The sequence below is a fragment of the Hyperoodon ampullatus genome, assembly GCF_949752795.1.
Source record: "Hyperoodon ampullatus genome assembly, chromosome: 4".
NCBI lineage: Eukaryota > Metazoa > Chordata > Mammalia > Artiodactyla > Ziphiidae > Hyperoodon > Hyperoodon ampullatus.
This window is the reverse complement of record NC_136917.1, coordinates 29,055,789-29,080,286: the sequence shown is the minus strand read 5'-3', so window position 1 is coordinate 29,080,286 and position 24,498 is coordinate 29,055,789. Positions and strand designations below refer to the sequence as shown.

The 24,498-nt window shown below is 50.9% G+C and overlaps 1 protein-coding gene across 4 annotated transcripts in view; it reads left to right on the top strand.

Moving 5' to 3' along the window:
- SAFB2 (scaffold attachment factor B2) overlaps positions 1 to 8,030 on the top strand; it is a 34,243-nt gene extending 26,213 nt beyond the window's left edge. The window contains exons 15-21 of one of the 4 annotated variants that reach the window (XM_079701962.1): positions 1,274 to 1,564; positions 2,568 to 2,708; positions 3,887 to 3,929; positions 5,268 to 5,398; positions 7,029 to 7,141; positions 7,278 to 7,344; positions 7,634 to 8,030. In XM_079701962.1, the coding sequence (XP_079558088.1) occupies positions 1,274 to 1,564; positions 2,568 to 2,708; positions 3,887 to 3,929; positions 5,268 to 5,398; positions 7,029 to 7,141; positions 7,278 to 7,344; positions 7,634 to 7,784 (937 nt within the window). In that variant the 3' untranslated portion in view covers positions 7,785 to 8,030. Of the gene's footprint in view, positions 1 to 1,273; positions 1,565 to 2,567; positions 2,709 to 3,886; positions 3,930 to 5,267; positions 5,399 to 7,028; positions 7,142 to 7,277; positions 7,345 to 7,633 lie in introns of those variants that run through there. The other 3 variants (XR_013810834.1, XR_013810833.1, XM_079701963.1) reach the window with 3 other exon arrangements.
- The last annotated feature ends 16,468 nt before the right edge of the window (positions 8,031 to 24,498 follow it).

Genomic DNA, 24,498 nt, shown 5'->3' with positions numbered 1-24,498 from the left:
CACACTGGCCCATGGTAGTCCCGTGACATTTCATCAGAGCCCGTTTCTGCTCAGCAGCATCTCCTCTGGCTGAAGTTGCACCCTGGACCAGGTAGCAAGCGGACCCACGCTGCGTGTGGCTTTAGGTAGAAGGCTCTCCAGGGTTGAGGCCTCAGTTTTTGCTGCCAAACCCTTCCACGTGAATTAGATCAACATGGCAGCCCAGGAAGGCTGGCCTGTTAGAGCTGTGATTCACATCTTCGCTCCTGAGACGGCTGCGTTTCGTGGCGTTTTCAGGCAGCAGCGGTCCCACAGCGATTCTGTGCCCCTTTGCCGAGGAGATGGTTTGTTGAAGCAGGCCTGTCATTTCCATTTTCGCTTTCTGCCATTTCACACCAGGTTGTCTAGAGCTCCCTCGTCATTTTCCCTCAAACATTACCCAGTGAAGTTGTGATGCTGCAGTGTTTGAGAAACTTTCTTGAGCTGAAGCACATCATGTAGAAACTTCTCCAGTTTGCTTTTCCAAAACAGTGTGATTTCAGCCTCTGCATATGGGGTTTAGCAAGTAAAAGTTTCTTGATCTATTTGGAGATGTTTTGCTTCCAGCTGGCTTGCCCTTGGTTTGGACCCTTCCCAGGCACCATGGGAGGGTGTGAAGAGAGCAGGACAGGGTTCCTCAGTCCCCGCTCAGCTCCTGGTGTGCGGTGGCTGATAAATGAGACCTCGTCCCCTTCGCTGGTGACTGGCCTTTTCCTGTCCCCACACCTTCTTAGGTCTCTTCAAAATGACGTGCTCATTAAAAATACAGCCTTGTAGAGGGGAGGGGTGACAAAAAAACAGTGTTGATTGTCCCTCTTCAGGGAAAGCTACTATCATCCGTGACTCCAGGGTTTTCTCTGTGCCCAGCAGTTTCAGAGTAGCAATTATCCTTTGCTTTTCTTACTTTCCTGACCTTTATTTAGCTATGGCTTTGTTCTGGTGCTCTTTGAGCCAAGTCCTCCTGGTCTGGACCTGAGGCTCTGTGTCTGCTCGTCATCACCCCCTTCCTCCCAGCTCACCCCAGCTTTGCTGTTTGGAGAAAGGGGAAGTGTGGAGATTGGGGTTTCTGGCCGATCGAGCAGCTTAGGGAGCCGGTTAGTGCCTGCCGCCTAGTAGCTGGCGGGGGGCAGCCAGGCCCGGGGTGAGCCAATTCCCATCGGGAGCTGGAAGGTTCCAGGCTCCTTCGGAGGACGACGTCTTGATGGCCGGGTGCTACCACGTCGGGACGTCAGGGCGGCCTTCTGTGTTCCCCCAGAGAGCGTGAGCAGCGTGAGAGGGAGCAGCGCCTGGACGCCCTCCACGAGGGGAAGGAGAAGGCTCGGCTGCAGCGTGAGCGCCTGCAGCTCGAGCGCCAGCGGCAGCGATTGGAGCGGGAGCGGCTGGAACGGGAGCGGCTGGAACGGGAGCGCGAGCGCGTGGAGCGGGAGCGCCGGAAGGAGCAGGAGCGCATCCAGCGGGAGCGCGAGGAGCTGCGGCACCAGCAGGAGCAGCTGCGCTACGAGCAGGAGCGGCGGTCGGTGCTCAGGAGGCCCTACGACGTCGGGCGGTATGGCCCCTGGCCCGGGGCAGGGGGACGGGGTGCTTACCCTGATGTTGAGAGAGCCACCCCGCTCCTGTCCACCTCAGCGTAGGGAGTCGGAGGTGTTTCAGACAGAATCTGGGCCTCTGGACGCTTGGGCAGGGCTCCTTGCTGCCACCTCTGTGGCCAGTGCAGCGTTTTTTCCCCACCCGAGTTATTCTCCAGAGAATCTTGATTGTTGCCACTTGCTGAAGGGTTTGTGATGCTTTCGCCTAGGCCGTCCCGTTATTTGCACTGTGGTTCCTGGTAGAGCATGACCACTGTCTAGTGGGTAGGAGACAACCAAGCATGTGTTATGCCACATTCACTGCCATCTCCGCCAGGCTCTTGTGTCCTCCTAGAGGGAGAGGCACAGAGTTGGGTGCTGTGGAAAAGGAGATTGCCTTCCTACTCAGAAAGTAGGTTTATTGCTCTCCAGCTTCTCTGAGCGGCTTAATTGACGGTCACCCATCACCCCACCATCCGTGAGCCTAATTTTCTGGTAAAAATCAGGAAGAAGATAATTGGATACCATCCCAAGTTGTATGTAGTTTGCCATCACCCGATCTAATTCCCTTCGCTTCTGCAGAAGCTCAGAGGGAGGGAGGTTCAGGTTAGCATAGCAGATGAGGAGGTGAGAACGTGGTGACTTGGAACCTCATTGCAGGAGAATCAAAGATTTCATTGCACTTGCATCTGAGCTCATGTGGGAATCAAGGTCTTAACAGCCTTGTGACACAATTAGCTCACAGCAGTTCTTTTTTCAGGATTGTCAGATGAGAATGCCAGTATGCCTTTTGGCAGTTTGGGGGATTTTAATTTATCAAATCAAAGCGATAATGATTGAATGTTTAGAGATTAGCCCTGCGGGACATTTTAAATGATACTGGGTCTGGAGAGAGAGCTCCCCTCCCCACTTCTGCCCTCTTTCTTTTTACCCTCATTCTCTTTCATAAATGAAATTTGCATTCTTTTTAAAATAAAAAAACAGGCGAGATGATGCCTATTGGCCAGAGGGAAAGCGCATGGCCATGGAGGACAGATACCGCCCAGACTTCCCTCGGCCCGATCACCGTTTCCATGACTTTGACCACCGTGACCGGGGCCAGTACCAGGAGCACGTGGCCGACAGGTCAGTGCCCCACCCCACTTCTACAGCAGGGATCGGTCTCCATCTGTTCTCTTAATGTCTGGTGCACTCGTGAGGTTCCTAGTGGGTGCCTCTGACCCCGTCACACGTGGGATTTAGAAACAGACCTTGAGCAGGATGTTGGGATCGGTGGTCATGTACGGCATCTTGGCTTTGTCTAGGGGGAAGGCACCTCGGAGCACGTTTCATGCACTGTCCTCTTAGGACAGACGGGCCCTGGGCAGGACCTGAACCTTGGCTTCCCCTGTGCTCAGCTCTCTTGGGAGTGGCCTCGGGCTCTGGGTTTCACAGCTCCCTGGGGTGTCTCCACAGCCACACTTCCTCCCTGTCCCTCCCACCGGCACAAGCTGCTCTGGAGCACCGGGCTTTGAGGAGGGTGTGGCCCTGCCTCCTTGTTCACACAGATGAGAAAGCAGTTTAGAGAAAGGCTGTGACTCGCCTGAGCCATCTGCAGGGGTCACTGACTGGCATGGGGTCGTGCCAGCCCACGTGAAGAGAGCTGACTGCAGAACGTGGCAGAGGTCCTGTTAGGCCTGCTTTGTGTTTCGAGGGTCTGGGTGGGTTATTTTTTTTGCCAGTGCCTTTTTAATGAAGACTGTATCTCGTTTTTTAGAAAAGCAGCCCTCGATTTTTCCAGTTTAAGAATTCTCTCTTTAGGTTTCTCATCATGCTCCCCTGGGCTGCATATCCTTGAGCCAGTTTCTCCGCTCATTAGCTCTGGGAAGGAAAAGCAGGGAAAGACAGGCTGAGAAGCCGCTCGTTTAATTAATTATGGCTGGAATTGGTTTCAGATGTGGCGTGAGTCGTGTGTTGGGTCAGACTAGAGGTTAGGGACTTGCCGAGGCTTTCTTATTATCTGACTTGTCATCAGGCCACAGATAAAATTATAGGCATTAGCTTCATGGTGTGGGTCTCTACTTCTGAGACCCCTCTAAGGGATTTTAGTTCAGTAAAACCTTCGTTCCCACCTTCTTAGGATCCCACTTCACTCCTACTCCCAGAGAAAGCTGCGAGGCAGTTTTTTTTCAGGCCAGTAAATTACAGTTCTCATGTGGTAAAAGGGGATAAATACTCCAATTGTGGAACTCTTCTGTGTGGTCTGCAGCAGTGTTGTGTAGAGCCATCAGCTGCCTTTGGAATGAGACGTTTCTTTTTTGCAGGAGGGAAGGTTCAAGGTCAGTGATGGGAGAGCGAGATGGGCAGGTGAGTAAAAGCCAGATAGCAGGCCAGGGGCGTGCCTGCTTCTGTGGGGTGGGCGGGGCGTGGAGATGTCAGTTCTGGCCGGTGAGTAGATGTGCACAGAAATGATTAGTGAGTCTGCGTTTTGTATTTAATTTATTTATTTATTTATTTATTTTTTGTCTGCATTGCGTCTTTATTGCTGCAAAGTAGCGGGGGCTACTCTTCATTGCGGTGCGCGGGCTTCTCATTGTGGTAGCTTCTCTTGTTGTGGAGCATGGGCTCTAGGTGCGTGGGCTTCAGTAGTTATGGTGCATGGGCTCAGTAGCTGTGGCTCGCAGGCTCTAGAATGCAGGCTCAGTAGTTGTGGCACACAGGCTTAGTTGCTCTGCGGCATGTGGGATCTTCCCGGACCAGGGCTCGAACCCGTGTCCCATGCGTTAGGCAGATTCTTAACCACTCCGCCACTAGGGAAGTCTCGAGTCTGGAGTTTGTGTTTTTTAAATAGGTAGGGCTTGTTTTTCGTTTTATTCAGTAGAAACTAATTGAAGAGATACTTGGTTGCCTACGTGTTTGGAGTGCCTTCGCATCTAGGCACTGTGGGATGCCCCAGCGGGGGGTTAGCGGCCTGGTAGGGGGTCATTTAGGTCATGTTTTGGGGCATTCCTCTGTGTCAGGTACTGGGATGGGTCCCCGTGTCTGATAGTCTGCAGGTTCCCTGTGAGAGCTGCCTAGGGTGTCAGCTCAGAGAAGAGAGGAGGCCTCCACGAGAAAGGTGGGGGATGGCATCAGAATCATGGCTTTTTAAAACAGGGGTGTGGGTTTTGAGAGAGTGTTGTATTCTCTCTTGCTCCCCAGGTGTGCTGGCTTCCTGAGCACTGACTTTGTTGGCCAGGGGTACTAAGCCATTCCTGCCTTCAGTACTTGCCTCCAGGCCTCCACAGTACTATGAGCAGAGAGGGCTCTGAGGGCGCTGGCCTGCCCTAGGGGTGTGGGGAGGGCCCTCCTGTCTCCAGCAAGGAGCAGGTGCCCTGACTCTTCAGGGAAGGCGGGTCTGAGTGACTCTTCTCAGTGGACCCTGAAGCATGGGGCTCTCCCTGCTCCTGGGTGGGAGGGCCCGCTGCTGGCCCTTCATGTGGCACCAGTGATGGAGCTTTAGCGGCGCTCGGGGTTCTCAAGGAGGGGGTCAGGAAGTGTCCGAAGGGGCCTGGGCAGGTCCTCATGGGTGGCTGGGGTGCTGAGCCACACCCCAACATGCTGAGGCAGGGTCTGCAGGTTGCCGAGACCCAGAAGGTAGGCCTGCCGCGAGCTTGTCTGGGAGCCATGTGACTGGAGTCGCCCTGTCCCTCTTGTGCCTTCCAGCACTACTCAGACGACCGCCACGGCCACGGAGGACCACCAGAGCGCCATGGCCGCGATTCCCGAGATGGCTGGGGTGGCTACGGCTCCGACAAGAGGATGAGCGAGGGCCGGGGGCTGCCTCCTCCCCCCAGGTTAGCGGGCAGGCCACAGAGGGGCTGGGCATCACTGTCCTCGCCGGGTGACGGGTTGGCTTCTCTGAAAGTGAACCGGGCGTGTGTACCTGCCAGGTCGCCTGGAACAGCCCCTCCTGGCCCTGTGTGAGCCCTGCCTGCTGAAGGCAGCAGCCCTGAAGCCGTCTAAGGCTTGTCCCCATCAGTAGTAGAGAAGCTTTACCCCACCCCACCCCCGAAGTTGTCTTTAGGTGTTTGTAAGACCGGTGTCACGGCTACCACAAGTTTCTACTGCACCTCTAGGTGGGTTTTCGGGTGTTGATCAAAGACTGGAGTGCCAGTGTGACAGATGAGAGTGTTCTTTCCTGAGCGACCTACTTAGCACTGGGTCCTTTCATGTCGTTTAGTCCTATTTGCGTTAAATTTAAATGGGCGAGCTCCTGCACTGACAACAGGCTGCGCTGTGCAGCGTCACCATGTGACTGGGGGGCTGTCACCTGAGACAGGCGTTGCACGTAGCGAGGTGCACTCACCCTTGCAGACAGGTGTGGGGGGTCTGCTGGCTTCCTGGTCCTGGGCCTCGAGTGGTGGTCACCGGCGGGCAGTGCCCTCGTCCTTCCACACCCAGCCTGAGGCCGGGAGGCTTTCCTGTAGGCCTCCAGGGGCTGTTGGCACCTGCACGTGGGTACCGTGTTTGGATTTTCATCTCCCAGGGTTTCTGTCTGAAACCATTTTTAAACAGCTTTTTTGAGATACAATTCACATGCTGTGCAGTTCACTCATTTAAAGTGTGCAATTTGATGGCTTTCAGTTAACTCATAGAGTTGTGCATCCATCACCACAATCCATTTCAGAGCATTTCCATCACCCCCAAAAGAAACCCCCATTAGCAGTCACTCCCCATCCCCCTGGCAACCACTAACCCACTTTCTTTCCCTGTGGATTTGCCTGTTCTGGATGTTTCACATGAGTTGGAATCACACAGTGTGTTGTGTTGCCTTTTATGTCTGGCTTCGCTCACTGAGCATTGTGTTCTCAAGGTGCATCCTTGTTGTAGCGAGTGTCAGGGCTTCATTCCTTTTCAAGGCTGATTAATATTCCAGTATGTGGATGGACCACGTTTTGTTTATCCATTCATTAGTTGATGGACACTTGGTGGTTTCCACTTCGGGGCTGTTACGGAATCATGCTGCTACGAACGTTGGTGTACGAGTTCTCGTGTAAACGCATGTTTACCGGTCTCTTGGTTAGACACCTCGGAGTGGAATCTCTGGGTCATGAGGTCGCTCTGTGTTTAAGCTTTTAAGGAGCCACTACACTGTTCTCCAACGAGGCTGCACCCTTTTACATTCCCACCAGCCCAGTGTGAGAATCCCTGTTTCTGCACACCTTCACCAACACTCATCCTTGTCTTTTAGATAATAGCCGTCCTAATGAGGGTGAGGTGGTTGTGACGGTAGCTGTGCTGAACACCTACTCGTGTGCTTACTGGCCGAGTGTGTATCTTTGGGGAAGTGTCTGTTGCCGTTCTTTGCCCACTTCTCTCAGAAACCCTTGACAGTGGGGCACGAGCCCCCAGAGCCCCCATGTCACAGCCTCACGTTAGAGGCACAGTGGGACCATTGTGTATCTGCCTTTCGTTTTGGCAAAGGGGTGGCCGTGACTGGGCGGAGCACAGCCAGAGGCTGGAGGAGCATCAGGAGCGCGCCTGGCCGGGCACAGTGGACGCGGGCACGGCGGGCCGGGAGCACTTGCGGTGGCAAGGTATGGGTTCACTCATGCCTGCGGGTCGGTAGGGCCTCCCGTGGAGGGACAGCCACAGTCCCAGCATGCTCCAGAGGGCCAGCTTTTCCAGGGCTTCCAAGAAGGGAGTGTTTGCAGACTCTTTCTTCTCTTCCAGGTGGTGAGAGGGGCCTGTCTGGGCCCTCGGGGCCAGGGCATGTGGCAAGTCGGGGTGGAATATCGGGGTAAGAAGTACTGTCCGCGGATAAAATTGATTTGTTCCCAGTTCTCACTTCCTCTCCCTTTTTGCATGCTTGATCCACTTTCGGGGTCGAATGCTTTGAGAACAAACCCCCAAAGCAGCTCTTGGCAACTTATGCAGCTAATGCTCTTCCCCGGAATGCAACCCGTGGTTATGATTTTCCTCACCTGGAAAAAGCCAAGGGGCTCTAAAGGCCACAGAGCCCTATGCTGCAACGTGACACAGTGAGAACACAGGTGCTTCTGGGGCCAAACGTGTGCCTTTGTTCCTAGGCGAGGCGGCTTTGCACACGGCGGGCACGCCCATGCTCACGTGGTGCCCTCCGGAGGCCTCGAGGGTGGAGGAGTGGCCGGCCAGGACCGGGGCAGCAGAGGCCCGCCCCCCGCCCCCCACCCATACCCCCACTTCACCCGCCGCTACTAGAGCCCACCCACCCCGCGTGTCCTGGTAGGCAGGCAGACGTACTGTCGAGTCTCTTAGCCAGAGTTACCTTGAACTTGTGGAGTCTTTTAAGAAACAGAAACAAATCCTGCCACTGTGTTGTAGCTTAATACAATGTGAATCCACTTTTTTTTCTTTTTTTTTAATAAATGTGTTCTTGTTCTGCCATTTGTAAAACAAGGTTTCTGTTAACGAGGCATTCCATTTTCCGTTAATAAAAGTTTATGGTTCGCAGCCGTGTGTGTGTCTCAGTGATGATAGAGCAGAGAGCAGTGTCAGCCCTCGGCGGCACCGCTTTTGTTTGGGTAGCAGAGGCCGGCTCGTGTTCCTGAATTCTCACAGCTCCCAATGAAGTGGGGCCGTGCACCTCCCCGTCTTACAGGTGAGGAAATGGCTGCGGGGTCAGATCATTTGTCCAGAGTCCGAGAGCTCGTAGGTGGCAGAGCTGGGATGGGAATTAGGAATTCTTCCCTGAGGGGAGGGGTGTGTGCATCGGGGGCCCCTGGGACCAGCACTTCACCTCTTCTGCTGGGGTGCCTGGGGATGTCTAGCCAGTGTTGGTGTGCGGTTTGGGGGCCTGGCTGAGGGCTGGGGATGGGGCAGCCGCTGCCTGGCATGAGCCCAGCTATATCCCATCCACCCGTTTTTCTGGAAATGCAGGTTCATGGGTGAAATCTCATTTGTGATTATAAGCAGCAGCAATATTCATTAAAGAGCCCTGTCTGGCCAGAGGGGCCATCTCTGTTCCTCTGGAAGGATCATTGCTGCCCACGCAGAACTGATGTCAGGACATGGAATGGGTGACTGCAGGCTTGTTGGGGCAGAAGAGGGGTCCAGCCCATCTCATGAATGAGGTGGCCTGGTGGCCACAAGACTGACCTGGGACCTGCGCAGGGCCTGGGGGCAAGAGGGATGCTGGTTTCCCGCAAATCTCAGCCCTAGACCTGCGTGGTCTGGATCGGCGTGTGAAGAGTTAACCCGTGTGCCGCCTGCTGGCAACCTGATTCCCTCCCTCCCCTCCGCAACTAGGACAGCCACCCCACAGGCCCCAGAACAATTGCCAATTCTCCCGGAGTCCCCTGTTCCTGCTGGGGTGTTTAGTTTGAAAAGAGCAATCTGAAAACCCTGCCCAGCTTGCTGAGGAAGCCCGAGCATGAAAGGCAGGCCGGCCGGCCCTCGAGTCCTGTCTGCTTGAATTCCCCAAATAAACACCTCATGCTCTTCCTTCACCGCAGGGGCTTTTAGAGTCATTTTCCAATGACAGGTTGACAGGATGAAGGATGACGTCTCCATGGTGCAGTCGGGGCTAGTGTGGCATCTTTTCTCCTGCATGGAGAGCTTCATCTCCCCACCCCGCAAGCTAGTCTAGAAATTGGGGTCCAGGTGTCCCAAGTCGGCCAAGAGAAGCCAGATTTGACTTGGGGTTGAGGGTGAGACCGGTTGTCAGATCTTGTCACAAGATAGGAGCAAGTCCTGAAGTGCAGAGCCAGGGCTTGACCAGGGCACTGCTGCCCAGCTGGCCCGAGGGGACCCCGGGAAGCGTGGAGAGTGCGGGCCAGTCCCACCGGACAGCCTGTGGGCAGAGACAAGCCCTTTCCTCATTAGCTGGGCCTAACACCGGTCTCTCTTTTACGTGGCTACATAGGACAACATTGATTGGCCAAGGCTGCCGTAACTCGGCACTACAGACTGGGTGATATAAACAAGGGAAATTTATCCTCTCCCAGTTCTGGAGCCCAGGTCAGGTGTCAGCAGGGCTGGTTCCTTCTGAGGCTGGGGGGCGGGGGGAGGGGAGGAGGATCTGTTTTAGGTCCTCTCCCAAACTCTGGTGGCAGCTGGCAGTCTTTGGCATCCCTTGACTTGTAAATCCATCACCCCGTCTCTACCTCCTTCACCCAGCCTTCTCCCTGTGTGTGTGTCTGCGTCTGAATTTCAGACTGGATTTAGGGCCCACCCTACTGACCTCATTTGAACTTGATTACCTCTGTACAGGCCTTGTCTTCAAATACAGTCACATCCCAAGGTCCTGGGGGCCAGGACCTCAACATGTGAATTTGGAGGGGGACACAGTTTACAGTTTTCATACATACAGATTTTTCAGGAGTGCAACTACTGGATAAATTGAGGGAAAATGGCTTGTCAGTTAGTCCAGAACCTTACCAAGAGTTGTTCACCGTTTCTGTGAACAGACCTGCGGGGTCTAAACACCTCCCCTGCTGCTTCTGTCTGAGACGAAATGTCTGAATAGACCCATGCGTCTGAGCACTTCATCTTGTACGTTATATAACCAGGGCTTGTGCCCCAGCATTGACAGGCTAAATTAGACAGCACTTACCAGACATCATTTTCTTTTTATTTCTTCTTGTATCTGATAGAGCATCATATGGTTGGGTTGCTGGTTGTTTTTTTTTTTTTTTTTTTAACTGTGTGTCATTAGGTTATATTAGTTCAGATTTTTATTTCAGGAGAGAAAAGGGAGGTGGAAGAAAAGACTTGTTATAAAAAGTATCTGCTGGGCTTCCCTGGTGGCACAGTGGTTGAGAGTCCGCCTGCCGATGCAGGGGACACGGGTTCGTGCCCCGGTCTGGGAAGATCCCATATGCCGCGGAGCGGCTGGGCCCGTGAGCCATGGCCGCTGAGCCTGCATGTCCGGAGGCTGTGCTCCGCAACGGGAGAGGCCCCAACAGTGAGAGGCCTGCGTACCGCAAAAAAAAAAAAAAAAAGTATCTGCTAATGGATACTTGGGTGGTTTCCACCTTCTGGCTCCTATGAATCATGCTGCTATAAAGACAAGTGTGCCTGTAGGTCTTTGTACAGCTGTTTTCTGTTCTCCTGGGTGTATACCTGGGAGTGAAATCCCTGGTTTATATGGTAATTCTATGTTTAACTTTTGAGGAACCACCAGGCTGTTTTCCACAGCGGCTGCCCCATCTTACATTCCCACCAGCCGTACACGAGGGTTCCAAGTGTCTCTACATCTTCACCAACACTTGTTTTCTGGGTGTGTTTGTTTTCTTAATAATAGCCATCCTAATGGGTGTGTAGTAGTATGGATAAACAAATTGTGGTCCAACCATACAGTGGTATGTTAGCCTTCAAAAGGAAGGCGATTCTGACACCTGCTACAACAGGGATGAACCTTGACATGGTGCTCAGTGAGAGAAGCCAGAAACAAGGACAAATACTGATGCCATTCATAGGAGGTCCCTAGAGGAGTCACATCCATAGAGACAGCAGGTAGATGGTGGGGGCTGGGGGAGGGGATGGGGAGTCAGTGTTCAATGGGGACAGAGTTTCAGTTGGGGGAGAGGAAGTTCTGGAGATGATGGTGGAGATGGTTGCAGGACAATGTGAATGTGCTTAATGCCACTGAAGTGCACTTAAAAATGGTTAAGATGATAAATTTTCTAAAAAATGTTATTGAAGTATAGTTGACTTACAATACTGTGTTAATTTCTGCTGTACAGCAAAGTGACTCAGTTATATATATTCCTTTTCATATTCTTTCCCATTATGGTTTGTCACAGGATATTGAGTATAGTCCCTGTACTATACAGTAGGACCTTGTTTATCCATCCTATATACAATAGTTTCCATCTGCTAACCCCAACTCCCAACCCACCCCTCCTCCCCTTGGCAGCCACAAGTCTGTTCTCTATGTCTGTGAGTCTGTTTCTGTTTTGCAGATAGGTTCAGGTGTAACGTATTTTAGATTCCACATATAAGCGATATCATATATTTGTCTTTCTTTTTCTGACTTACTTCACTTAGTGTGATAGTCTCTAGGTCCATCCATGTTGTTGCTGCAGATGGCATTATTTCATTCTTTTTTATGGCTGAGTAATACTCCTTTGTGTATATATGTACCACACCTTCTTTATCCATTCATCTGTCGATGGGCATTTAGGTAGTTTCCATGTCTTGGCTATTGTGAATTGTGCTGCTGTGAACGAACATAGGGGTGCATGTATAAGATGGCAAATTTTTATGTTACGTGTATTTTGGCACAATTTTTTTGGGGGGGTATATTTTTATTTTATTTTTTATTTTTTTGCGGTACGTGGGCCTCTCACTGTTGTGGCCTCTCCCGTTGTGGAGCACAGGCTCCGGACGCGCAGGCTCAGCGGCCATGGCTCACGGGCCCAGCCGCTCTGCGGCATGTGGGATCTTCCCGGACCGGGGCGCGAACCCGTGTCCCCTGCATCAGCAGGTGGGCTCTCAACCACTGTGCCACCAGGGAAGCCCTGCCACAATTTTTTAAAATGTTTTAAAGGTTGAGGTGGGGGCTGTTCGGTGTCATAGGAGTGAGAGCCACTGGAATAGCCTCGGGAGATGGCTTGGAATCCAACCTACCTGTCTGCCCATGGGGAGTTAAAATAGTTCCTCTCTGCTTTGGCTTCCTTAACTGGAAATGTGATAGTATTTACCACAGAGGGTCTTTGCAAAGATTAAATTAGCTGATATATATTAAAAAGCTCAGAATTGCTCCTGGCATACAGTAAGTGCTCAATACATGTTGACAGGCCCTGGGAGGCCTGCAGGAAGAGGGCCTAGGGTGCTGGTGCTTTCTGGGAGACCTGTAAGATGTTTTGAGGCCTGGGGAGGAAGAGCTAAGAAACGATTGGCTCCAAAAATACAAAGAGAAAACTGCAACATCAGAATGAACACCTTATCAAATGTCTCCACATTTACAAAAAATGTGTCAGCTTCATCAACTGCTAAATTTTGTATTCATAAAGATTTCATTACATTTCAAAACAACTCCTAGGTTAAAATTTCTCACTATGCAGGAATTCCCAAGCCTGCATGGTGATTGCCAGTCTCAAATTGCATGCGTTAACTCTTAGTTAAATAATTTCAAATGCAAGGGTCTAAAAAGGGCTTTCGAGTTTTTTAAAGTACAGCCACAAAGTTGTCAGTTCGTGGGGATGTGGTGCTTTTTAACTGGTTTGCAGGTTGAGGGGTGGGGTCCCTGCTGAGTTCTCCTAGTGCTGCCCCACCCCCATTCTCCAGAGATTAGACCATCCCTACTTCGGTCACACAGTTCACAGGATGTGAACAGTGGGTTCGCATCCTAGCTCTTCTTCCTTCAGCTGTGTGTCCTTGCGAAAGTGACTTACCCCCCTCTGAGCCCTCAGAGTTCTCATTTCTCAACTGGGCATGATGCCTCCGCCCCAGGCAGATGTGATGGGTGACCATGTCAGGTCCAGCCTTGTGAGCTGGAGGCCTCATTGGGTCAGTGGGATGCCAGTTTCTCAGGAACAGTGATCTCCTCTCCCCAGAGTACTGCACTGATTTTAGGGTTTGAGAGTTTCACACAATACGTGCAAGAGAATTGGGTGTGTGTTTCCTCTGGCTGCCATAACAAATTCACACAAACTTCTTATCTCACAGTTCTGGAGGCCAGAAGTCCTCCAATTAAAGGTGTCTGCAGGGCTGGTTCCTTACGGAGGCTGTAGGAGAGCAATCCGATTCCCTGCCTTTTCCAGCTTCTCGAAGCCACCCACATTCCTTGCCTCGTGGCCCCTTCCTCCATCTTCAGGCCGAAGAGCGCATCTTTCTGATCCCTTTTCCAGAGTCACAACTCCCTCTTAGGGAGCTGTTGGCCGAAACCACCTACCTTGGCTAGACCCACTCGCCCGAACTGTCTCACCACAGGGGGTCCAGCTAAGGAACATGGTGCCACCTCTGAAAACTAACCGGGAGTATTCGGGAGGGACCAAAAGGAGGGAGGAGACACCAGCCCATAATATACCTTACCAACCACCCAGAATCCTTCTCGCTGGAATCCATCTTGGCTAAGAGATGCAAGCACCACCAGGAAGGGCCATGAGTCGGACCAAATATGGGCCAAGCAAGATGATTGGCCAGAGACAAAACGGGAACTAACTTCATTACCATAAAACCTGAGACTGGGAGCCGTGTGGCAAAGCAGTTCTCCCGGGTTCCCTTGCGCCTGACCTTTAGAGTGGACCCCCAGGGTGACATAATATGTCGCTGATACTGTCAGACCCATAACCAGGCTGGGTAACGGCCCCAGGGAAGGTTAAAGCAGTGCCAAGGCCCCCAAATCACTCCCAGAAATGTGGGCACCCAGGAGGTTGCTGGGTTGTTACTGCATGTCCTCAAATCCACATCAGACGCAGCCGCCCCGTGTTTGCCTCTGAGGGCAAATATAGACAAAGCAGAGACCACATTGTACTACTGCACAAAGCACTTGGGGACCTGAGCTGCTTCCCCTTTCACAGAACTTCCAGGACGATGAGTGAGTGAACCAGGGTCCAGTGAGTTAAGCACAGGGTGGTGTGGGTGTGGCCATGGCTGATGGCTCTTTCTCATCTTGCAGGTTGGTGCTCAGATCCTACCTCCTCCTCCAGGAGGTCCCCCTGACCACTCCCCTCCTACCTCATCATTGTCACACCAGCCTGTCCTCATAACATATTGTCCGCACCCTCCCCTGGAATGTATGCGTCACTGGGGCAGGCATTCATTCTCCCTCCTTCTCAGCTGTCTCTCCAGTGCCTGGAGTTTCAAAACATAGATTTTATTGTTACACAGGGGTAGTGAGGACAATAGATCAAGAGATGACTACTACCGAAAACTTTTTTTTTTGTTACATTCCCCAAGAGGAGGGGGAGGGCAATCCATGCCAGGCAGGGCCACGCAGAGAAGCACCAGGGTGAGTCAGAGGGAGGGGAAAATGTAGACCAGAACCTTTTTAAAAATATATTCATTTATTTGGCTGACCAGCTCTTACTTGTAGCATGCAGGATCTAGTTCCCTGACCAGGGATCAAACCCAGTCCCCCTGCATTGGGAGAGCGGAGTCTTAACCACTGGACCACCAGGGAAGTCCCTGGACCAGGGCCTTTATTGTGGTTTCCATGGGAAGGAACAGGTGACGTGGGGATAAGCAAGCTTGGGATTGGGACACCCCCAAGTGTGGGAGGCGGGGAGTTGGGGTGTGAGCTCTGGATTGGCTGGTTTGCATGTGAAAGGTACTCTAGGGGGACTTGTTTGCTGTCTCTGGGAATTAGCTGGCCCTGGGGGGGCTGTCCCTCCAGGGTGAGTGAGGCCCCAGATGTCAAAGCATCAAAAACCAGAAAATCAAGACATGGTTAATACACCTGGAATGTGGTAGACACATAGTAAATGCTTATCGAATCTACGGAAAGGAGAAAGAGAGAAAGAACACAAAAATTCTGTATCTTCAAGTTTTCAGAACACTTTATTCCTCGTCTGGCCTATTGGGTCTTATGGGGCCTGGCAGAAAATTCCCCTAGTTTAGAATGTCTGACGGGGACACCAAATCTTGTAGTGTCTTCAGTAAACACCAGGTGGCAGACGATCCCTGCTGAGATTGAGAGGGAACACTGCAAAAGTTGGGACATATACAGTAGTGAGGCTGCTGTTCCTGAGGAAGGACCAAGGAACACGTCTAGCAAGAGTTACCTGGGGGTGGAGGGAGGTGCTTGCTTATTTATTTTTAATTTAAAAAAATTTTTCTTGGGCTTCCCTGGTGGCGCAGTGGTTGAGAGTCCGCCTGCTGATGCAGGGGACATGGGTTCGTGCCCCAGTCTGGGAAGATCCCACATGCCGCGGAGCGGCTGGGCCCGTGAGCCATGGCCGCTGAGCCTGCACATCTGGAGCCTGTGTCCGCAATGGGAGAGGCCACAGCAGTGAGAGACCCGCGTACTGCAAAAAAAAAAAAATTTTTTTTGGCCGTGCCACACGGCTTGCAGGATCTTAGTTCCGTGACCAGGGATTGAACCCGGGCCCTGGCAGTGAAAGGGCTGAGTTCTAACCACTGGACCACCAGGGAATTCCTCAGGAGGTCCTTGTTTAAAATGCAGGTTCCCAGTCCCCAACTCTGATCTACTGATCTGATTCAGGCCCTCCCTCCAGTCACTCCTGGGATGCTGACTGTTGAGGTTTCCAGGGGATCTTCACCGCGGCCCTGTCGGGGAGGCCCCCATGCGGGCCAGGTGACTTATGTGAGATCAAGCCAGGCTGGAGAGTAAATAATCCCAGCTCAGACCTTCGCCACCTGGATGACTTTGAGCCAGTTACTTTGAACACCTGAGTTTTCTCATTGTAAAATGGTCAGGGGGATTTCTGAGGACACAAGGAGATGATGCATTTAAAGTGCTTTGCGGGACTTCCCTCGTGGTCCACTGCCTAAGACTCCTCGCTTCACTGCAGGGGGCACAGGTTCGACCCCTGGTCAGGGAACTAAGACCCCACACGCAGCAGGACGTGGCCAGCAAATAAATAAATAAATAAAATTTAAAGTGCTTTGCACAGTACCCAGCATCTAGTGGGTGCTTAGCCAATGATTGTGGTTGCAGTTCATTCTCCTAGAAGAGCTAGGTCTAAACTGGGGCCTTCCGCCTCCTTGCAGACTTGGGGAAGGGGTCGGACCGGCCCCCATTCCCACCACAGGTGTGATCTATAATGTTGCATTAACAGTTTTTCAAACAAGAGGGGCTGTTTGGGCCCCTGCAAAGCTGCACGCTGTGGGGTTAAGTGCCAGCAGCCACTGATGGTGCCTTGCAGCTGCTTCCAATCCTGCAGTCAGACCCACCTCGTGCCAACCAGCCGTGAGACTGCCGGGCGCCCCACATACTCAGCCACAGAAACCTCACATTGGCCCCCCGTGGGGAGGCTCGTAAAACGCACTGAAGCTTCTTCCGCCTGGATGCTGCCAGCCATGGTGGACCAAATATTTACAGACTTGGCTGAAATGAGACCCAGCAGGGCAGGTTTCACAGGTGGCCCAGAAAAAGTCCCCTCGCCCTCTGTCCTTGGGAAAACAGGGCGCAGAGTGACAAGCAGCCCATTAGGCCAAGGCCCACACCCCCAGCAAGGCAAGATGGGAGAGCTGGGCTCAAGAGAGCTTCGCTGTTTAGAGCCAAAGGCATTTCCTGTGTGTCAGGTTCTGTGCCAGGGACACAGCAGTGACCATGACTGAGACAGATCTGCTCTTTGGAGCCCAGGGGAGGGTTTCAAGCAGGAGGTGGAGTGAGCCTGGCTTCCTGAAGGAAGTGACTGGAAGGGCATTCCAGGAGAGGGAACAGAATGTGCAGGAGCCCCCAGGAAAGAACAGGTGCAGCACCTTAGAGGAACTCAGCAAGCAGGAATGTGGGTGACTTGGGGTCAGAGTGGTCTCCCAAGTCCTGGGCAGGTCAGGGATCAGGCCACCATCCCACAGGCCATGGCATGTTTCCCCAGGGTTCAAGGGTGTCCATCACTGTCTCTCCCTGTGCCCTTCCTTGCTTGGGGGTCCAAATATTCACTGTCCCTGCCCCCCACCCCCCCATGCAACCAGCACTTTCTGCCTCTGGGGAGCCAGCAGCCGCCAGCCCTGTGGAAGGTGAGCTCATGGCCAGGTTATCTGGACAAAGATAACAACAGGGGAACCCCGTGCAGCCTGCAGGCATGGGGTCCCTGCCGCAAGGACCAGAATATAGGAAGTAGGAGCAGGCAGTCATCACTTAGTCATCACTCTCCACCTGGACTGAGTCATGGATGGCAGGAAGTGCCAAGATGCCATGGGGGGACAGGGGATGTGGCTAATGGGGGGGTAGCTCAGTTATAGACGAAGAGGTGGGGGGAAGGGTGGGAGAGAGAGGGAGACAGAGATGGAGAGATACAAAAGAAACAGAGCTGTAGAGAGACAGAAAGAGACAGACACAGGAGAAAGAGGCAGCAACGCACACAGAAGAGAGACAGAGACTGAAACACAGAGAAATAGAGACACACAGACGCAGAGAGAGAGAAAGCTGACGCCGATGGATACCCTGGGACCCAGAGACCCGCAGAGGTGTTGAGCCGCGGGGACTGCTATGCCCCCTGTGCCCACCGGGTGACGCCAGAGAGCCACACACTGCACCGCAGCCGTCCCTGCCTGGCGCTTCCGGCAGCCCGAGTCTCTTTCTCTCTGCCTGCAGTTCCTCTATTGCTCCACTGCCGCCTTAGCGGGAGACCCTGGACCCCAGAGTGGAGACGGAGGTGGAGGCTGGAATAGGGGCTTCCGCAGGGATCGAGGGTGTCCACAGCCCCCATAACCTGGCCATCCCCCGCCAAGGCTCTGTGCATGTCTCCTGTGCGTATCTGTGTTTGTCTTGGAGTGTGTTTGCATTGGTCTTGTGTGTGTGTGTGTGTGTGTGTGTGTGTGTGTGTGTGTGTGTGTCTTGGGGTGTGTATCTAGCCAGTCTCTGTGTGTGTCTTGTTTTGTCTCAAGGTGTGTGTGGTGTTTGTGTGTGTGTGTGAGGGGCTGTGGGCGTCTCTGTGTGTCTGGTATCTCCGTGCCCCCAGAAACCTGACACTCTCTTCTCCTCACCTTCCCTGGCAGCTCTGCACGGAGTCACCCAAGAAATTTGAGAACCAAAACATTTATGGAGACTTACTGGTGTCCAGAGTCTCTACTGGGATGCCAGAGGAAGTGCTCCCTGGAGCAACAAGGATGGGTTTTCATGGAGCTGACTGAACAAGATTTAGGTTCTGCTAAACCCAAGCACCTACTTTGTGCTGCTTTCATGCTGTGGACTCAGTTTCCTCATCTGTGAAATGGGCCTGAAGTTAATACCAGCCTCATAGCATTGCTGTGAAGTGATTAAGTGAGTTGAGGTTTGTAAAGCTCTTCAAACACTGCCTGGCACACAGCCTAAGGACTTAGTAAGTATCAGAAATCATCTCTTTTGATCCTTTTAACTACAAACACATCCATTAACCCATGGGTCAGTGGGAGCCCCTGAGAACTCTCCACTCACCACTAGGGATCTGGGGGTTGTCTTAAAGACCCAAATAAGTGGATACTCAGATATCTGCCTCCACACAAACTTCCCTTTTGGCCTAGTCCACTGGTTCTCAAACTTCACTGTACAGAAAAATGAGAAGATTAGATCATGCTGGGTATATAAATCAAAGCCAGTTGCTGTCCCAAACACCAGGGACTCAGCAGTGAACAAAACAGACAAGGATGCCTGCCTTAGCAGACTTTCTGTTCTAGTGGGGAAAACATAATAAATGAAGTTCATTTGTCACCCAACAATGGTGAGTCATGATAATTAGTTACTATCCATCAATTTGCTTTCGATAATTTTGCCATCTTACCTTCCAGAAAGATAGTACTAACTTACACAGTAACAGAGGTGAATGTCAATTGCCTTGTAGCCTCACAGAATCTAATATGATCAGATATCTTTTTTGACTATTATAGTGAGAATTCTAGAGTGGTTAAACACATTTTCATGTAAAAGTCTTCGTCTTTTTTTTTTGTTTCGCTTTGTTTTTTTTTTTTTACAATTTCCCATCTATGTCTTTTGTGTGTTCAAAGTGGCATCCATGTTCTTTGCATGTCTCTATTCTTATTTATTTCTCACAACTCTTTATATATGAAGGATGCCACTTTAAAAATGTTAGTGGGGGGCTTCCCTGGTGGCGCAGTGGTTGAGGGTCCGCCTGCTGATTCAGGGGACACGGGTTCGTGCCCCGGTCCGGGAAGATCCCACATGCCGCAGAGCGGCTGGGCCCGTGAGCCATGGCCTCTGAGCCTGCGCGCCTGGAGCCTGTGCTCCGCAACGGGAGAGGCCACAACAGTGAGAGGCCCGCATACCGCAAAAAAAAAAAAAATTAAAAAAAAATGTTAGTGGCAAATAGCCTTTGTTTCTAGTAGAGCTAAACTGGAATAACACAATTTATCAACAGGGACCACCATGAATCCTCATTTGTCAGACATCCTAGCAATGAATTCCTTATGAAAACCCAGTGGAGGGGGACAGATGGGTCCAAGAAACAGTAGCTAGGAAGAGAGCATTTTGACCTGAGACAAAGCCCTTCTCAGATCCTTAGCTGAGAAAATGTATCCATCTTCTGAACTGGATTCAGCACTGTCAGGGACATTTCTTTTTCTTTTTTTTTTTTTTTTTTGGCTGCACAGCGCAGCATGTGGAACTTCCCTGACCAGGGATCAAACCCGTGCCCCCTGCACTGGAAGCATGGAGTCTTAACCACTGGACCACCAGGGAAGTCCTGTTAGGGACATTTCTAACATATAAATTAGATTATGCCACTCCCTTGCTTCAAACACTCCCATGGCTCCTCATTGCCTTTAGACGGAAATCCAATCTCCTCTCCACACCCTTCCCAAAGCCACCCCCAAGCACCACATTTTCCTTTTTGCACCACCTCCAGATAGAGAGGCACCCTGAGCCTTTCCATTAACTCACTCCTGCCATGTTCCATGGGCTCTACCTTCAGGTGTGGCTTTGGGAAAGTGATTTCCCTCTCCAAGACTCAGTGTTGTCATCTGAGAAATGGGATAAAAAGTACAGACCTCATAGGATTTGTGGCAGGGACCCCATGGGATAACTATTTGTAAAGCTTGATGGGATGTCCATTCGCTTTTTCCAAAGCCTTTTCAGCTTCTCCCTGGGAGGTGGGGGAACTTGGCAAACAGATGCTCCTGGGACTCACTTTCTTGATCTTAAAAGGAGGATATAAAGTTAGTACTATCACTGCCTAGGGAGAGCAAACTCACTCAAGGAGTGAGTTGGACCTAGGGTTATAGGAAATTCACATCCCTATCAGGGAGGGTCCACAGATGCCACTTGGATTGGGGGCCCAATGGAGCGTCTTTTTAAAAATTGATGTATAGTTGATTTACAATGTTGTGTTAATTTCTGCTGTACAGCAAAGTGACTCACTTATACGCATATATACATTCTTCTTTATATTCTTTTCCATTATGGTTTATCCCAGGATATTGAACATAGTTTCCTGTGCTATACAGTAGGACCTTGTGTCTATCCATTCTATATATAATAGTTTGCATCTGCTAACCCCAAACTCCCAATCCATCCCTCCCCCATCCCCCCACCCCCTTGCCAACCACAGGTCTGTTCCCTATGTCTGTGAGTCAGTTTCTGTTTCGTAGACAGGTTCATTTGTGGCATGTTTTAGATTCCACATACAAGTGATGTCATATGATATTTGTCTTTCTCTGTCTGACTTACTTCACTTAGTATGATAATTTCTAGTTGCATCCATGTTGCTGCAAATGTCATTATTTCATTCTTTTTTTTTTTAATGGCTGAGTAGTATTGCACTGTATCCAATGGAGCTCCTTATATGGAAAAACTCATTCACAAGTTCTTCTTGTAAACATTTATGTGGGCCTCCAGCCCCGGAAAAAAAAACGAAAACCAAAAACACATTCAGCCCCTGGGCTTCCAGTTTGAGAGACCTCTGATCCAAGGGGACAAGTCTAGGTAAGAAGCCTGTGTCACAAGAGGCTATTTGTGATTCGAGAATTTGGCAATGCCAAATTCAGTGGGTATGTCACAGATAGGGGCAAGTTAGCACAGCGCCAACCCTCCCTTCCTATCTGCCTGCAGTATTGGTGGAGTGCAGGCCCCCATCCACACATATGCCTTCTGCCTCTGACCATCCATGCATTCTTTTCCCTGCAAGACATCCAGAAGTGATGTGTTGAATGCCATTCAGGACCCCTGCTCTAGGATTCTTTTTTTTTTTTGGCCACGCTGCATGGCTTGGGGGATCTTAGTTCCCTGATCAGGGATTGAACCTGGGCTCCGACAGTAAAGGTGCTGAGTCCTAACCACTGGACCACCAGGGAATTCCCTCTAGGATTCTAAAATGTTCGGGAGGAGGGGAGACTCTTGAGGATCTAGAATGCCGGGCACTCCAAGATTCTGGGAGTCCATGATTTTGGAGATCCCATGATTCTGAGCTTCCCAGGTTCCAGAACTCAGGGATTCACCGAGCTTGTCACTGCCCGCTTGGGTCTTCCATAATCGCCCGTGACAGATAATACAGTGTCTCGAGGCAGAAACCATGATCCCTCTAATCCAGCGGCCCAGGCAGAGGGCCTACTGCCTGGAGCCACCTGGCTTTTCCTAACGGCTTAATGAGAAAGTCAGAATTAATTAGAACTGGCACCCAGCACTCACAGAGCTCAGCGTGGCTGGCTTGGCCTCCATATGTTAAAGCCGAGCGTCTCTGGGTCTTGCTCTGACCTGTTCTAAACACCAGCAGGTGTGTTGCCTGAAACCTGGAGCTTAGCCTGACAAGGGAGGTGGCTGGTGACCCAGTGCCACAGGTAGAGCCAGCCGGCCCACTCTCCCTGACACAGTGTACACCAGCCTGGGCCTTCATTCTGTCCCTCCTCTGGGCCTCAGTTTCCCTCCTTTGTTCAGTGAGATCAGCCTCAGGTTTCCTTGTGGATTACATGTAAATTGCTCAGCGTGTGTGTTGTACTGTAATCCATCCTTGGGCACCGGAGTAGAGTCCCAGAAGGGATATAGCGACTTCTCATCTCAATAGCTATTATCAGAGAGATTACACCATTTCATACTCTAAACCCCAATGCATAATATTGCTCTTTTCCCCAAACCCCAGCAACATGGTGAATTATCAAATGTTTTCATCCTTAGCAACCTGATAGATTTTTTAAAAGTACTTCATGGTAGTTTTATTTTATATTGACCTTACCATGCGTGAGAATGAACTCCCTTTCATATGCTTGGAAGACATTTGTACTTCCTTTTCAGAAACTGTTCATGTCCTTTGCCTCTTTTTCTATTGAATTGTTGGCCCTTATTGATACCTGGAAGATTTTTACATATTAAGGAAATCAGTCTTTTGTCTATCATGTCTTGGAAAAGTTTTCCTTTGTTGATTGACCTTCTACTATTTGTGTGTATTTGTGTGTGTATAGGAATTTTACATTTGTATGTCAGTTATTAATCTTTTTTAAAAAATAAATTTATTTATTTATTTATTTTTGGCTGCGTTGGGTCTTCGTTGCTGTGCGCGGGCTTTCTCTGGTTGTGGTGGCTTCTCTTATTGCAGAGCACGGGCTCTAGGCACACGGGCTCAGTAGTTGTGGCACATGGGCTCATTAGTTGTGGTGCATGGGCTTTGTTGCTCCTCAGCATGTGGGATCTTCCTGGACCAGGGCTCAAACCCGTGTCCCCTGCATTGGCACACAGATTCTTTTTTTTTAATTTTTTTTAAGATTTATTTATTTAGTTAGTTAGTTAGTCAGTTTTGCTGTGTTGGGTCTTCGTTTCTGTGCGTGGGCTTTCTCTACTTGTGGCAAGCGGGGGCCACTCTTCATCGCGGTGCACGGGCCTCTCACTATCGCGGCCTCTTTTGTTGCAGAACACAGGCTCCAGATGCGCAGGCTCAGTAGTTGTGGCTTACGGGCCCACTCGCTCTGTGGCATGTGGGATCTTCCCAGACCAGGGCTCGAACCCGTGTCCCCTGCATTGGCAGGCAGATTCTCAACCACTGCGCCACCAGGGAAGCCCCGGCACACAGATTCTTAACCACTGCGCCACCAAGGATGTCCTGTAGTCAGTTATTAATCTTTTTTAAAAAATTATTTATTTTATTTATTTATTTTTGGCTGTGTTGGGTCTTTGTTGCTGCGCGTGGGCTTTCTCTGGTTGTGGTGAGCGGGGGCTACTCTTTGTTGTGGTGTGCGGGCTTCTCATTGCCATGGCTTCTCTTGTTGCAGAGCACGGGCTGTAGGCGCACGGGCTTCAGTAGTTGTGGCTCGCAAGCTCTAGAGCTCAGGCTCAGTAGTTGTGGCGCATGGGCTTAGTGGCTCCACGGCATGTGGGATCTTCCCGGACCAGGGCTCGAACCCGTCTCCTCTGCATTGGCAGGCGGATTCTTAACTACTGCGCCACCAGGGAAGTCCTGTAGTCAGTTATTAATCTTTTAAATCATTAAAGGTATCATGTCATGCTTCAACACACTGGGATTATTATTATTTTTAACTTCCACATTTTCTTCTAGTAGTTTAATAGTTTCTCTCTCTCTCTTTTTTTTTTGCTTGGTTGGTGGGTGATCCATCTGAAATTAATTTTGCTCTTAGCTACCTTTAAAATCTCCATCTGAAATCTGATGGTTGTCTAAGAAGCTGTGTAGTAAGTGGACAATAGCATGATGACTGAAACCAGGTGGCTAGGCTTCAAATCCTGGCTCTGCCATTTTTCACTGTGTATCCTCAGGGAAGTCACTCTCTCTGAGCCTCACTTTACTCATCTGTAAAATGGGAGATAATAGTGTCATGTGAGAATTAAGGGAAGCTTTTATTATTTTTTTTAAATCATGTACCTAGAAGGCCATCTGTCACTTAGCCCTTGTTTTTTTTTTTTTTCTGTTTGCTATTTTTGTTTTTATTTGCTTTTCAATTGCACTTGACTCTCAGTGTAGCCAATTAGCCAGCGACTTATGCTTCAGGAACATTTCTAAGCACTTATGTGCAGTAACTTACTCCTCATAACAACCCCATTGGACAGATGGTGATATCGAGGCCCAGGGAGGTTAAGTTCCTTCCTGAGGAACTTCCAAGGGTCAGGGTCGGGATTAGAGCCCTTGATCTGCCCACTGCCCTGTTCTGGCCTCAGCCTCCCTCCCCCACTCTTGGCCACTGCTGGAGGAGGAGTTCCCACTGGGCTCCATCGTAACTAGCTTCTAAGTACAGACTGAGTCTCTGAGGTCAAGTCAACATTCTGGATACCCAGAACTGGTCAGTCCTGTCCTGGTAGGTATGGCTGTGGAGAGGGGCAGGCAGCAGTCAAGGAAGGCTTTCAGGAAGAGGGTGCTTAGATAAGTAAGACTGGAGAGGCTGGCGGGGCCTGAGAAAGTGGTTGCAAGGGGGA